At 40.2% G+C, this 12019-nt stretch overlaps 1 protein-coding gene across 1 annotated transcript in view; it reads right to left on the reverse strand.

Moving 5' to 3' along the window:
- Window positions 1-4622: 4622 nt before the first annotated feature.
- The window catches only part of CALCR (calcitonin receptor), a 71101-nt gene continuing 63704 nt past the window's right edge, over window positions 4623-12019 (reverse strand). The window contains exons 10-14 of the mRNA XM_023750788.1: window positions 8962-9022; window positions 8811-8877; window positions 7875-8093; window positions 6492-6533; window positions 4623-4931 (exon numbers count right to left, since the gene is read on the reverse strand). Coding sequence (XP_023606556.1) covers window positions 4623-4931; window positions 6492-6533; window positions 7875-8093; window positions 8811-8877; window positions 8962-9022 — 698 coding nt within the window. The remainder of the gene's footprint in view (window positions 4932-6491; window positions 6534-7874; window positions 8094-8810; window positions 8878-8961; window positions 9023-12019) is intronic.

Genomic DNA, 12019 nt, shown 5'->3' on the forward strand with positions numbered 1-12019 from the left:
CTGTTGCATGTCCTACAGGAACCCTTCTTGCAAGTGCCCCCATGGCCTCAGGTACCCAGGAGGCCCTCTTGTAAGTATAAAGCACTTCCCGGTTGTTTTGTGTGTTGTTTGTTTTTGTGTTGTTGTTTTTTTTTTTAAAAAGCAGTGGTTGTTTCAAATCCTAGCTCAGCCACTTACTGTGTGACTGGTGGGTGCATTATACCTTTTCTCTTACACTTAGTTTTCTTGTCACTAAAATGGGGATAAAACTAGCTTGGGTTGCTATAATGAGTAAGTAAGCTAATGTCTCTAGGTCTGTATTGACTGCAGTGTTTCAATGATTGCTGTCCCTTTGTTGTTGTCCTCAAATTATCTCTATTTAAGGGATGTTCCCTATAACTCTAAGCCCCATAATATCCCTCTTGGGAATGACAACGTACAGAAGCTGAAATGCCTGGGTGCATTGGAGGATTGCTCGGTCTAGGGAAAGGCTTGCTGCCCTAAAGGCTAACCTCCCACCCTCCCACCCTGCGGTGCAGAGGCTTCGAGAGTTTGCCACTGGGGGTAAGTTTAGGTGGAGGCCTCTGTGTGAGAGACTGGTGTGCTCGCTTTGATCAGCCAGTCTGGCATGGTTACACAGAGACAGATTTCCTGATCTATTTTGAATGTTGGCGTGTTGTTTGGTTTTTTGTGGGTTTTTTTTTTTTTGGTGTTTTTATTTTCATTAAAGACATCTCAATTTTGGAGGCAATTTCTCCAAATTAAAATAAGGTAATAAGTCTCTTAGGTAAAGGAGACAGCGGTGACATGCAGTGGCATTGCTGGTCAGTCGCAGAAGAGCGAGGACACAGTTTGAATCTCAGTGGGAGGGTTTCTGGGACAGGTAGGTAGAAGGCATTGAGTTGCTGTAAGAGTAAAATGAACACTGATCAGTGACCTGAGACTGGCTGGTCAATGCGTAAGGTAAGGGGAAAACCTCTGAAACCTTTCAGAGATGCCTGGTCATCCCCATGGAGGAAGATACCAGAGTAAGAAAATCGTCTTGACCTAAGTTAGTTTCCAGTGTCAATGGCTGTGTTTTCTTTTCTTCAGTGTTTCATATTATTCTGATATTAAAGAGATTACGTCTGTGTCCAGAGGAATAAAAATCATCAGAAATATAGTTAGTTCTTTTCAAATGTGGCCTTTCTACCTTCTTTTGTCCTCGCACGCACATATCATCCCTTTTCTTTCTGCTTTCACGTCTTGTTTCCCCAACCTCCACACTCTGCACAGGTAAAACCAATTTTACTACCAGTAAGCTTATGTTGGGAGGGAGACAGCTTGCCTCCATGCTCAAAATAACCAATGAAGTTTGCTTCTGAGTTTACCTGATTGCTTTTCTAAATGTGGCTTCTGATCCCCCCTCCATGAATACTCTTATTTCAAACTTCGAATGTTAACTCCTTTGAATAGTAGTTGAGCTGTAATGTAGCCCATGAAAGAATCACTGTTTTAAACCTCGTTGTCAAGAAAATGAGCCCTTGCTAAGCCTTTGTGCAGAGGTCTGTTCTGAGGATGTTTCCTACACCTTGAAGCTGTCCCACCCGGCACTAGCGAGGAGGAAAGATCACATCCAACCACACGCGTTGCTTTGTTTTTCCACCCTCCAAAATGTGAGCGGTTATGGTTTGAGGATAATGGTTCACTTAACAGATTTTGATTTTTACCACTGACTTGGTAGAGAAGCAGTTATCACTGCGAAGAAAGTTTGCCATGATAACTACTATGAATAAGTATTTTTTGTATAGCTGAATGAAAGGTACATGAAACATCGATGACAATGAATGAAGAAACGAATGAGACAAGTTGGAGCTCCATGATGATGGCATTTCTGCCATGTCTTTGTTAACATCTTTCCTATCTCAGGACCCCATGGTACCTATGTGCACCCAAAGGCCTTTTTTAGATCACGTTATAGTTGGGATCAAGCAGGTGGACAGCGGACCATCTGAGTTCAAGCTACCCTCTTGAAGAGTCCGATTTTACGGTCTGATGGGAAATTACTTTTGTTCTTCAAGATCACAAGGGTGTGTTACCCACTAAAACATAAGGGGAAAGACATTGCCCTTATGTTTTTTGGGTTTTTTTGAAAAAGTCCTCCAGATCTCATGAGATCAATTTTGGATGCTATTGCATGTGAAGAAGTACAAATTGTGCCTGTTTCCTTTTGTCAGTCCAGCACAGTTCTCAGTGTCCTCAGTTTTTCATGTAATGCTTTCCAGATCTGAACATCTTTCCAATAGTGGCCTTTATGCATTTTAATGATATTTAATGAGTTGCCTTTTATCCAGCCTTAGTCTCAAACTATATTAAAAATCAATGATTATAACAATTCTAATCATCTGATGTGATGTTGGACAGTTCAGGACTAGTCCCAGAATAATGAAAACCAACAACAAAACAACCAAGAACAATGAAAGGCTATGATACTTTCTTGCCCTAGATTTCTTTGCTGTGCTTCCCAAACTTATATAATATAGATTGATGGTTGTATGTGGTGTTTGTATTGTGGTCAAGGTTATGAGAACTATGCCACAGAGTTTATAGTCATATTGCAGGCCGAAGATGGTTAAACTGACAAAGATAATAACCTGAATGGTTTTGCACATGGTTTTCTAACTTCTGCTGTAGTGTTAACCAGATGGGATGTTAGCAGCCCATGACTGAAATGAAAAAGAACATGGAATGAGCAGGAGATGAATGAATGACAAGATAAATAATATATTTCATTAGAAAAATATGCAAATACACACCTTTTTGCTTATCACATATGATGTATTGATTTATACATATAGACAGCATAAGCATTTCACAATTTTGGCACAATGTTCAATTCTATAATAAGCTATTTTGTTCGTCAGCCCCTACTGTATTAGCTAAATAACATCTAGAATATTTTAGCAAAATATTATCACAGTTGTACTAGAGCTGCCTGAAATACACTGCTTTCCATGTCTGTAAACAAAAATAGACTACTACATAAACACTGTGATTGAAAAAATACCCTCTTTATAACTTCTCCCTTACCTTCAGCAAAGGAGACTTAGCTACTTTAGTATCCAAAATATTTTTCTGAAAGAATATACTTTCTGGGGGGTGGGAATGGGGGTGCACTATATATGTAACCAAAACAAATTAATTTTTTTGTCTTACCACAACTAAATCACTTCTAGGCAGTAGCATAAGATATCATAGATTAGACGAAATTTGCAGGGTTTCGATGTATCTCCTCACTTAGCATACCAATTGAATAATGATCACTCTGATTACTGTGGCAAATTCACATATTAATTTCAGGTGCCATTAATGATACTGATTTATTCAGGGATTTTTGAAGGTTTTATACTGAGGATGTAAAGAGAGATATGGGAATATAATTTTGGGCTTCAATGAGAAACTACTTTTATTTTAAATAAATTTGTATATGGTTAAACTTGTAGTGGTTACATATTTTTTTCCTCCTCCGGTTTGGCTAATCATTGCAAACAGAGGTCAACCAGAAACTGATTTCTAATCAGCCGTATTGAGTCTTCCTGGGAAAGACTGGGATCTTATTAAGCTGTGAAGCTGAGTGGATGGCAGTTAATAGACTTTTAGATGAGTTATCAATTCGAATTATCTTTTACTGCTAGATAGCACCCAAGGGTGAGGTAATTGGCTTTATAAAATTTGGAATGGTTTTCTTTACAAATCTTAGAATTTAGGAAAGTAGAGCACTCTCTTTAAAGAGAATATTCTCTTCCATTAGGAATTACATTTTTGGCAGTTTTGTGAAAAATTTAGCAAAGGGTTCTTTGTGACCTCCCAATTTGTAAATGTCAGCAACTAAAGCATATTCAACATGAAGGCCAATTCCTTACAAAAGTGAGGGCTGCCCAGTGGACAGGATTATCCAAAACCAGGCTGAGCATACAATGTGAACAAACCAATTCACAAATCGGCCCATTTAATGTTTCGAGCAAATTGACTCAAAGAAAATTTTTTTTTTCATTCAAAGCATTACGTCTTCCTGCCAAGTACAGATCTTTCCCCTACATTCTTGGTCATCTCTATATTCGAAAGCCGCTTTGTCTTGTGGAGGTCCTGCTGTAATTTGTGTGGTTTACATGGTGTGGATGGTAAAACATTTGAGTAACAACGGAATTGATTGAAATAAATAGATTAGAAGTTTAGATCCATAGCCAAATACAGAAATATTCTAATTCAAATTTTAGAGTTAAAAGTGAAAATATTGACAGTGATTTTGATTTTTGAAGGTATAAATGGCTCAAGATTTTACAATGAGCACCCTGGATCTGAACTCGGTCAATTTAATTGTTTTCCTTGAATACCTTGCTTGCATTACACCTGCATTTCAGTCCTAGATGAAAGATGGAATTTACAAGTGTTGGCAGTGGGAGACTCCATTCCTTAGACTGTCTCCCATAGCAATAGTACCAAGAAGAACATTCTTCAGATTCACTATGGATAAAATCACTTAACAATTCTTCACAAATGATGTATCTGACTCCTGGGAGGATGGTGATCACTTTAAACGCATGGGTGGACTTGCTCCCAGGATGTGAAGTCTCAGAGATCGCGATGCTGTATTTGCTTTACATTTAAGCGCACGACTCCTGCTCTAAGATTTCCAGTGGGATGATCTCGTGAATCTCCTCGCCCAGGTTGACTTCGGCTTCGTATGGGGCGTCATTGTTGTTCCCCTCCAGGTTGTTGGCAGCCGCGTGGTTCCTCGGGTCTCGGTGGCAGATGCACACGGGGATATCGCCAGGATCGGCATTGGTTGCAGCCGCAGCTGCAGCCAGAGCTGCCAGCATAATATTGTATTTCTGCCGGCGGTTGGCGTATCCGTTGCGCTGCTCCCAGCGGATTTTGCACAGTTGCAGACGGCGCGTCAGGGCCTCTTGGACCTGGAAGAGAAAAAGTCTTGTCATCATATAATTGTCAGAAATGACCCAAGCCAACTTTAGGAGCACAATTCTTGGAACTTATCAGAGGTTCAAAGCGGTTGGTTGAATTGTAAATCTGATCTGAAGAACTGTATGGTATATACTCTGGCTGTGCAGAGAAGAAGAATTTGCAAATTGGAGCACTTGTTACTTGTCTCAGCTATCATGGGCAAGGTGACTTACTACTATGCAAAGGTTTCTTCTTTCGCTCTTAAGTCCAATGAGTGAAATTTGATTTGGTTTCACACTCAATAAATGGCATACACATCACATTAGGGAGAAGGAGGTGGAAAACATTTTATCTGCTACCGTCTCTGACAAGGCAGAAGCTTTCATCTGAACCTCTACATTATTGGTCATGAAAATATATATGCAAATCATAGCACAGTTCTGGGTTTTATAATTTTGTTGATTTTCCTTAATCTGATATGGCCAGAGAGAACTCTGGTTAGCGGAGTGACAATCTTTTCAGGATAAAATTATCTCTTTCTATGGATAGACTTCTAATACATAAACAATTCTCTTTAGGATTTAGATTTTTTTTTTACAATGTATTTTCCTGTTCGAACTAGCCAAGAATTGGCATGACTTTACTTGGGTTGTTCTTTCCTTTAAACATGGGTCCTTAAAAATCAGGTTTATAATCTAGGAGCCACCAAATGCGCTGTTGAGGACCTAGGAAACATTTTGTTTCAGCATATTTTTGGAGAAGCAACGTCCCCAGACAAAGGTAACTGATAATTTCCACCCATTCAGCATTTCTCAAATACCAACACTGTCCTTATAAATAAAACTTAAACAGATAATCAGAAGTATCCAAGGTAGACAGTAGTCAGTATAGATGAGTTTGTAAAAGTACCCAGCGGAAATAAAACAGGAAGTCTTTGCTTCTTCTCACCTGCCCTTTTCAAATAATCCCCATTGCAGTGCCATGCATATTAATTAAGTACCCAGCTCAGCACGAGGCCAAGGGTTTGAAGCCTAATTTTTTAAAATTATTACTACAGAAGTGTTCATAGCCCTCTATCATTGTATTCCAAAATTATAACCTATCCTTTTGTGTGGAGATGACAATCTGCGTTAATTTGTAAACCACACATATTAGAATGGGGCCTTAAGCGGCTAGGTTTCAATAATTACACTTTAATAAGGGCAATTATTTTCTACAATACCGCAGATTGAGTCTGATGCTGCTTTGATCCAAGAATAAGGACATTAAATCTGAAAAAAAAAACACCCCCCAAAAACAAAAAACAACAACAAGGAGACTTTCGTTGCTCCTGAAGCATCAAGGGGGCAATCCAAGCAAATCAGGACTTAGCTGCCCGTCTGAATACTAGCTGCAATTGTGCCCCACGAGCATAGAAAAGACTCAGTGGTAGAAAAACACAACTTGGCTAGTCATGTAACCCTGTAAGGAAAACTGTAGAAGTGGGGCCACATGAAAAGAGGCCCTTTGGAAACTGTGAAGTATTGGCTTTCCATAAATGAGTGGCGGTATCACGTGAAAGGCATGCTTACGGTGGTGTTGTAGAAGCAGTAAATCATCGAAACGAAGAATCCCTGTAAAGAGGAGGAAGGGTAGAGCTGGAGTTACTTTTGTGTGCATTACACTGTTTAGCCATCAATATAATTAGTCGCTCTGGAGAGGAACATTTTACTGTTGCGATAGCAAGTCAAGGCTCGATGAAAAGCAGTTACTACCACTCATATTCGGTGCTTCCCTACCAGAGTATGCCATGTATTTTTCTTGTTAGAAGAATTCTGTCCTTTAGTTAAAAGGATAGCTCTGGTCAGTACGGTTCATTTGCTGCTGCCTTTAACATGAAGATTTATAGCAGAAGATGCTGATGAGAGCGGATTTGAAAAGAATGTTTTGTACTTAATTTAAAAAACTGAGACCTTGTAGAGTTTAGTAAAGAAAACTTTTGCAGGCACGAGTGTCACAGTGCCTGGCTGTGGGCCTGACTGCGCCCTTGTCTTCACGGTGAACTAGTGCAGTTCGTACCCACAGCCAAGTTCGTCTCTCAAAGAAGGGCACAGACTAAGTGACCTCTGAGATCCTGGCCACTTCTCAGAAGTTCCCTTACATTTAAGCTTTAATTATCAATAGAAATGGCCAAAGCAATTATTAAAACAATCCCTAAACTTTATTTTTAGCCCTATTAATTTTGACCTCCAGTAGTAGCAAGTATAATTACTTTGAAATTTATAATCAAGACAGCAAAACTCTGGCCTAAGAGCCCGTGGCAGACTCACCTCTGCCTGAGGACCCTCCATGCCCCAACCTGCTTTCAAAATACCTAGTACTATGTCTTCAGTGGGTCTGTGGACCTGGGGCAGAGTGAATGGAAACAGCCGTTCTCCATTTTTGTGTGGCAGACCTGGGGAAGCTCCTGAGAGCCCAACTCTGTTCTCTCCCACAAGAGGACAGACCTGAATGCACTTCCCTTTACAGTCACTGAACGTGACCGATGGATTCCTGACACCCCTGTGACCAACGGAGGGTGACAGAGCAGAAGCCATGAATGGCTCTGTGCAGTTCATTACACCTCATCGCAAAACTGATTCAGTGTTTACTGATGAAAAGAGGTTCTGCAAATTACCAAGTGGGAGAATATGCCCATTCTCTGGAGTCTGCCTACCATTGCAGGAATGGCTGACCTTATAGATATTCTATAGGGTCCTGACCTCTCTAATCATGGTCAAGGTAATCAAATGAAATAACTGAAAAAACTGGATTCTAGTTTAAGAGGGATACAGCTTCCAGCTCGGGGTCCAGCGGAAGATTTCATCCAGATACAACATCTGCTTCTCTGCTCTGTGTTTTCAAGGTGTGAGCGACTATGTTGATGGTAACCTAGCTGAGCAGGTATGGAATAGACACACTCGTGGCTTCCTTACCTGGAAATGACTCAGAAAGTGCATCACGTAGTCATAGACTCGGGCAGGAATCTTGGTGTGAGGCCTCCAGGGTAAGATCACAAACTGGATTCCCAGCAGGGGCACCAGGAACAGAGTGGCCTTCACTGCCTTCAGATACCGTCTGCCGTCATGCTGACGGTCATTCTTAATCTTCTTCACGAGCACACGGAGGATGTTGAGCAGAAAGAAGAAGTTGACCTGCAAAGATATGATGTTATGAATGAGCAGACCATCCAGATCAGTACCACTGAAGGACACCCACTTTCCTTCATTCTTTATTCAATGTGGGGAGCAGAGATGACCTACACAGGACGTGAGACTGCCTCAAAGGGCATATTCTTACTAGTCATGTGATTTTGGGTGAGTTTACTTGAGTCTTTGGATCTAGCTTTCCTAATGAGTAAAATATCCTGGTGATGAATCTCCTTTGAAGGGCTGCTATTAGAAACAGCATGGGAATGCATGTGAAGTGCATGAAATACTTTAAGTGCATGATCATTGGTAGGTAGGGTGATGGCTCATGTATCAAAGATAAAGTGAAAGATAGTTTTGCTGGGCAGAGCCCAGGGGAAAAAGTGCAGGGGGACTTTGCTGTCCCTCACTTTCTTAACAGCAACATCTTCAACACTCCTCAGCCCTTGCTCTTTACCTTTAAGAGAATTTGGTTGTAGTATTGTTTTTTTAAAAAAACTTAATCTTTGGTGTAGGGTGTATAGAAACGAGCTTATGCACCCCCTCCCATTTTATTAAATACAACATTTTTTTTTCAACTGAAGACTCTCAAATCAAATTGTTATTATAGATCATCATTTAATTAGCTTCATTTAAAAATTTTAATATATATGCTATATAGAACCATCTTCAAAGAAATCCTAGATAACATTGTTAGCAATAGACTTAAAAAGCAGTTCTCACCGTCAGTGCTGCCATGATAGGGCCGTGGATGATGTAAACCAGATAGGTTTCCACACTCATCCAGCAGCTGAAAAAAAGGGTGGGAGAGAATATATCAGTATCGATGCATTTTACTTACATGTATTTATTTAACTAAAAACTGCCACAATACCTGTCATTGAAGTGCTTCAGCCTAGCAAGAGCATGGGTTATAGTTGGCACCACCGGGAACCCTAAAAATGTAAAAAAGTGTATATTACACCTGGTTTTCTGGTCATAAGTTACAACTACAATTGAATGGAAAATGGTAGTTTACTTTAAAAAATAGTGGCAAATTTAACATCTCTGTCAAGATATTTCCCTGATGTGTTTGCACAAATTATCTTTGGTCAAACCAGGTAAATATGTTCTTGGTTAGAATACCATGTGCTTTCAGGGAGTTTGGTTAAGAGCACCCAAATAATTATGGTAGGTATAGTCTACTCTTCCTAGGACTGCTCTACCATTGTTTTGTCTTGATGATGGTGATGATGATGACTTAGACCTGAAAGCCTTTCATTGTGTGTGAACTGGGCTCTCTCATGGGGAGAAGCTGGTCCCCTGGAGGGATGTGACCTGGGACAGCATGTGGAAGTGGTCGTGTGATTGCTCTGAAAGCCTTGTTAGTGTTTGCAGTATTCCTTCTCGGCCGTTTGTGTTCCTGTTTGTGTCATGTGCATCGATCCTGTTCTCTTTCAATAAGAACACTTCAGAAGAGCCAGTGTAAGTTCTGGCTGCAGAACCTTTGTGAAGGCAGCGTAGTATTGACTTCTCTGCCTACACCTGAAGTGCTAATGGAAACAATTTTGAATTTATAAACAGAATGATGGAGATAGTTACTGGCAATGCATCCTACCAGGTTGCATCTTTTTAAAAATAAATGTTCATTCTCTGCAGGATGTCTAGAATACAGTTGTGATTTTCGTAAGAAAAATATATCTGTTTTTCTCAGATGTACCCATGTACAACAGAGTATGACTTAATTTGGTTTGAAAAATCTGTTGAATGAGTTTTTAAATAATTATCAGGCTAAGAAATGTGTCTCAGAAGTATATTAGACTTACACACTTTGATTTTCTGAGAATTATATGCAAAAAGAGAGTGCCTGAAAATATTGAGTTTTCACCAGAGAACCACCTCACCTTCTAAACCCATGAAGCATATAATTTAATAGGAACATCGATTAAATGTTTGACCTGAAAGAATTTTGAGTTTGACTATTTATACAAGACATAATTGCGTTGTATCCACAGCAGTTCTAACATACTGTTTTCCCACTTGGGTTTAGAGATATCCATTCCCTGGATTTATTCTGAAATACATACTTTTAATTAGACAACAAGAGAGGCATATGGAGATTTCACTCTCATCTCATCATTTTGTAGAAAGGAAAATGTGTTTCTTACATATTACATAGAGGAGTATAGGCCACAAATCTGCTAATTCCTATGGCTCTTTGCCTTCCTCTAGACAGGATACCTCTTTTTCTGCACTTAAAAAAAATCCTCACTCAAGAATATGTTTATTGACTTTAGAGAGAGGAAGGGTGAGAGAGAGAAAGAGAGAAACATCGATGTGAGAGAGAAACATCGATCGGTTGCTTTCTATGTATACCCCAACCAACCTAGGTATGTGCCCTGACTGGGAATCGAACCTGCAATCTTTTGCTGTCTGGAACGATGCTCCAATCAACTGAGCCACCTGGCCAGAGCTCATTACGTTCTTTTTGATACAGTTGAACAACTTGTTCCTTTTCTCCTCTGAATTGTTTATGCATGTTAAGCATATGTCTTCATTGATCTGTCTATGATGATGATGATGATGCTGAAAGCTTTTATAACTCATTCACAATGTAACAGTATGGAAAGAGCAGTATAAATTGTTCCTTCCAGGGTGCCCTCATCCTTGCGAATGTCACAGGCAAGAATAAATGTACATCCTTTTTCTTCCATGAAAAATTGTTGAGTATGGAAGATGGGTGTTCTTAAATAGTCAAAACTGGTACAAGAAGTATGCCATACATTTATTTCAAAAGAAGTAAGTAAAATAGATCAGACAGAAATGGTGTCTCTCTGTGTGGGGGTGTATGGGGCAGGCCTGGTTGAGATGTTATTTTCAGGTCTTCAATTGAAAGGCATCTGACCAGCACCAATCATTACTCTTGTGATGATCAGAATTGCTATTGGGAGGCTTAAATTATATCCAGTTGATTCTTGGCATGACCAGCTTTTGGAAGATTAGAAATTCTTGAAAGGGTGTGTTTGAGACTGAGAAGGGCAGGGAAGGAAAGATCAACCTCTTATGCAAGGCTGGAGCTAAAAAAAACCCAAAAAACAATAAAAGCCCATTTTGATCTTTGTATTCTGAGTTGGTTTGAGGACAGAGAAGAACAGGAGAACCTAGCACCTGTGGTGGGGCCAGTAGATTAGTCAGAAACCTGATTTCTAATTTCACTGGATGGTTAAGGAAATGGGATTCTGGGCTGCTGCTGCTACTCCCCAGGGTGGCGTGGCCCACAAGGTGAGCCGTCCAGTTCACAATCTATACCAGAGCTGTCCCTAGGCAATACTTGTTTGATCTGCTTCTATGACTTCCCAGACACCTTCTATACAATTGGTAACAATGTCTGTTGGGCAGGGATTTAAATATTAAGGTTGATGTTCTTAGAAAGCTTTTGGATTATCCTCCATCCTCAGTAAATACTTTCTCTCTTATCCATATTTTTAGGAGCTTCCCAAAATGTGGCATTAAAGGGCAGGTTTAGATGAAAATACTCCACAGCCTCTGCTCCGAGTCACAGTCATCTTATCAATGGAGAGCAGAGGCAGCCTTGGCCCTCCAGTAAGAATCCTCCTCTGGTAAGGGAGTTTCATGGGATTTTTTTTTAAAATAAAGCAGCATGTGCTTTTGTCCCAGAGCCTTTTCCCACTCACTACCTCATTCTCTACCTGCTCCATTGTAACCAGGGTGAGCTAGGCTGTTAGCAGCCCCGAGGGAAGGGGAACAATTCTAAAGAGTCCTCATGGACCATAGCACCTGCCTTAGTCAATCTACAGAAGCGGTCACAGCTGAAGCAACCCAGGGATAGGATTTTAAAGCCATTACCATGTGCAATGATGTCAGATGGGCTCTATTTGGAGGCCTATGTTGTTACATCTATTGCTCATCTAAACTCCACTTCTTGACCTGTC

The sequence above is a fragment of the Myotis lucifugus genome, unplaced genomic scaffold (assembly GCF_000147115.1).
Source record: "Myotis lucifugus unplaced genomic scaffold, Myoluc2.0 scaffold_15, whole genome shotgun sequence".
NCBI classification, from domain to species: Eukaryota; Metazoa; Chordata; class Mammalia; order Chiroptera; family Vespertilionidae; genus Myotis; species Myotis lucifugus.